General features: G+C 39.9%; 1 protein-coding gene across 1 annotated transcript in view; it reads right to left on the bottom strand.

Annotated features, from left to right (window-relative positions):
• LOC101856367 (transforming growth factor-beta-induced protein ig-h3-like) overlaps positions 1-3,965 on the bottom strand; it is a 7,577-nt gene that overhangs the window by 854 nt on the left and 2,758 nt on the right. The window contains exons 4-5 of the mRNA XM_013085963.2: positions 2,114-2,300; positions 1,223-1,324 (exon numbers count right to left, since the gene is read on the bottom strand). Coding sequence (XP_012941417.1) covers positions 1,223-1,324; positions 2,114-2,300 — 289 coding nt within the window. The remainder of the gene's footprint in view (positions 1-1,222; positions 1,325-2,113; positions 2,301-3,965) is intronic.

The raw sequence follows: 3,965 nt of genomic DNA, 5'->3' as shown, positions 1-3,965 counted from the left end.
GTGTGTGTGTGTGTGTGTGTGTGTGTGTGTGTGTGTGTGTGTGTGTGTGTGGAGAAAGGTCCCAGTTGTCGGCAAAGCTATTTTTGTGGAAAGGGGAGGAAAGGCCAAAAAAGTCATACCTGGTCAAAAGTTTAGTTCTATTAGACGTTTAACCATTTCTTAATAACATGTTAAAAAGAATAATATTAGTTATTTAAAGTCTAAATATTTCTTTATTAATTATTATTGCAACCTGTTGCACTTCACCAGAGGTTTCAAATGTGCTAGAAATTGGGTCAACATACGAAGATTAAAGCCTACAACTTGTGGTATGTTAAAAACTACTCGAGATTGGGAAAAAAAATTTTAAAAATCTGTGTGTTCCGCATAGAATTTGCTACAAGAATATGCCCTTATTTTAATGTTCAAAATTTTCGACAACTTAGACCTTTCTCGAGGCATACACATACATGGTCGGCTGAGGGCTAGAAGTGACTATGTCCACATTCCTTATTTTGGGAAAAATGGATTTATAAAGCAAGGTGTAATAGGTAACTTTTGCACATGGACACAACGGAAATTGCGATTGGCGATTGTGGCAAAAACTAAATCTACTTGGTGTATTGGTTTGATATTTACAGACATGATGTAATATCGTGTGAATGCCTTCATCATGATATTGTTGGCATTTTGGCCAAAATGGATATGATCGCTTCTGGCTGTAAGCCCATGAATTATGAAAGAGTAGATATGATTGATTGTAACTATTGAGCCCCCACATCGACATAATTTATATTATAATATTATTATAGTTGGCAAGCTATGCCTTTTAGAACCAATGTAGGCAAGTGGGGAAACACATAAGGTCTGTTTTTTCTGTTGACGTTGAATGACCTGGCAACAACAGCAACGCATGGAGCATGCCGATTATTCGTTTCTCTGATGTTGAGTTACACCTACCATCTACGGCCTTTAATACACACAGACCTAGATTTCATTTTTTAAAAATAATAGCAACATCTACCACGTGGTCAAGAAAATTGAAATACAAAAATGTATTTTTTATAACATGACTTACTTTTTAAAGTACTAAGTATAACTTATATGAAAAGAAAAGCGCAAAGACTCAAAACACTAGACTTTTTACACAATCAAAAATGGTACCTTCTTTTAATTCGCCTGTATAAAAACTATTAAGAAATAGCATAGCTCTAAAAGAGTACTGGACTCGAGAAGGGATCACCTGTCAGCGCCTTCGGGTTGTTCTGCAGGTAGGTCAAAACCTGTGGGTCCAGCTTGGCAAAGGCATCGTTTGTTGGGGCGAACACGGTGATGTTAAGGTCAGCTGGAAGGGAGTGGGGGGGGGGGGTGGTGAAGGACAAATCAAAACCCACTTAAGAAACATGTAAGAATTATAATCTCTTTTATAAACATTGTCTACGCCAATGGATACTGATGGTAACGCCTGGAGCAGTGTTTCAATTCAGTGTATGTATTTTACATTCTCATCTACACAATTAAGATCATTAGCAGTCGGGCTTCAACCTTGCCTCTCAGAGACAATCCGGGCTGAGAGGTATATAACATCCCAGCAGGAAGACGATGCACTCGATAAAACTTCTCCCCAGACGAGAATTGAGCGACATGAAATCGTGTCTACTGCGTGCAACGACGAAGAACCAGATTGCTTTATCGAAGACAGTAACAACAGCAGCTCGTACTCCAAAATTACTTGCTGTTCACATTTACAATTTTATCAAAACCTTTCTTTTCCCAAATTCACAAATCGATGTCTAAGGAAACCAAAACTTTAACTTGTTTCCCAAGAATCAGATTTTGAATAACGTCATGGATACTTTTGTTCTTTAGTTACAAACACATTGGTGTTTTTACGGCCCATCGACGCAATTTAGTTCATCAAGGAGGTGGGCTTCGACATTGACTGTCAGTACTAACCCGGGCTGAGAGGAATCCCGGTAGAAAGACCAAGATACTCGATACAGATTCTCCCCATTCGGGAATCTCTTATCTTATCTTATCTTATCTTATCTTATCTTATCTTATCTTATCTTATCTTATCTTATCTTATATTATCTTATCTTATCTTATCTTATCTTATCTTATCTTCCCTGACCTCTTATAGCAGATTCAAGTCCCGCCGAGTTGATGAGGCCAGCGAGCATCTTTGTATTGTCCATGTTGTTTATGATGTCCACAACGTCTCCGTTAGGTGGTTGCATGACGTTATCAATACCCTGGACGAAACCGTTGGCAACTCTAATGTCTTTGTCTGTGATGTTCACTCCCTCCGCGGCAATGGTCTGGAAAATTAAAGTTGTAATTTAGTTTATAGATATTTTACGTGTACTTCGACCCCATCCATAAAACCCAGACCATTTCAACAAACAATTTGCTTCAATCCTACCTGTCAGGGCCAGCCCGGGTTGAGAGGGATATCATTTTTCAGCAGACAGACGGAGGTAAAAAATAAAGTTGTTCCCGCATCCGATCCGGACATTGTGGATTGCCTTGTTAGTGAGACAACTTCCCGTGCCTTCGGCATATTGTGGTAGGGTGGCCAGTTCCTTTCCACGCCGCCTTTACTTCCCCAACTCGAAGTCAGGTACCCATTACTGTTGGGTGGGCAGGTGGGGGCAAAAAAATCCGTGTCCGAACCGAAGCTCGAACCTAGGCTTTCCGCTTCGGAGATGAGCGCACTAACTGCTCCGCCACCACACCCTCTTAGGTACAATGTACTCGAAAAAACCCATCTCCCACACAGAAAACGAACTCACGCTTCCAATGCCCGGTGATGAAACGTCTTGCCTCTACACCATGACGCTTGTGCATAGATATTTGACAAAGTGAGGACGTTAGCGCTTCAGAAGGAGATTTTATTTTAAAGTAAGGTTTTTACGACGCCCGCAACTGCATAAGGTCATATGAGCGCCAAGAGGTGGATGTCAACACAGAAGTCCAAACGAGGAATCAGGCTTACTCTGCTCAGACCTCTAGCCTCAACAGCACAAAGCCTGCTTCGACTATCAAGGCACCCCGAAATAGAAGTTCACAAGAGAATTACAAACCTACAAAAGAAGTAGAGAAAAATAACGGTAGTTAGGATGAGGAAACTAAAAACAGCAATTCCCCTATGTTATTCCGGCACAGTATGAGCATGGCATTGATAAATCAGCCCATTTAAATTTCTGCTGTGTAAAAGCTAGACATAGATGGAAAAGATCTAAGAATTATCTGGAATTTGTACTCGGACCAAAACGCTGCTGTACAAATTAGTGGAGAATACAGTGAATATAAGCAGATTAAGCGAGGAGTGAGGCAAGGATGTGTTATGTCACCAGACCTCTTTAAAATGTACAGTGAAACAATCCTTCGAAACACAGAAGAATGTCCAGGTCTCAAAGTAAATAGAGAAAAGTTTAATGACATCAGGTATGCAGATGACACAGTTTTGATAGCACGCTCAGAAAGGGACCTTCAATTGCTTCTAGATACTGTTGTAACAGAAAGTGAACGTAAAGGATTAGTGTTGAATGTAAAGAAAACAGAATGCACGGTAATATCCCAAAAAAGCTGCAAAGCCTTGTTGTAATCTCATTAGCAAAGGTGAAAAGATCAAACAAGTCCAACAGTTTAAATATCTAGGATATATGATAACATCTGAAACCAAATGTTCCACAGAAATAAGACGGAGAATTACTATGGCTAAGGCTAGTTTCAATAAAATGAGCCCAATCCTGAGAAATAGAAACATCTCAATGAACACCAAAATGAAAGTTCTGAAATGCTATGTTTGGTCAACCCTTCTGTATGGCTGTGAATGCTGGACAATCACTAAAGGCAATGAAAATAAAATAGAAGCAACAGAAATGTGGTTTCTTATGAGACTGCTAAGAGTATCGTGGAAGGAAAAGAAATCAAATGGGGTAGTGCTTGATGAAGCCCACGTGGGACGCTCAATGTTCAAA

This window comes from Aplysia californica, unplaced genomic scaffold (assembly GCF_000002075.1).
Source record: "Aplysia californica isolate F4 #8 unplaced genomic scaffold, AplCal3.0 scaffold00421, whole genome shotgun sequence".
NCBI lineage: Eukaryota > Metazoa > Mollusca > Gastropoda > Aplysiida > Aplysiidae > Aplysia > Aplysia californica.
The sequence above is the reverse complement of the archived record's forward strand: the minus strand, read 5'-3'. Positions and strand labels throughout refer to the sequence as shown.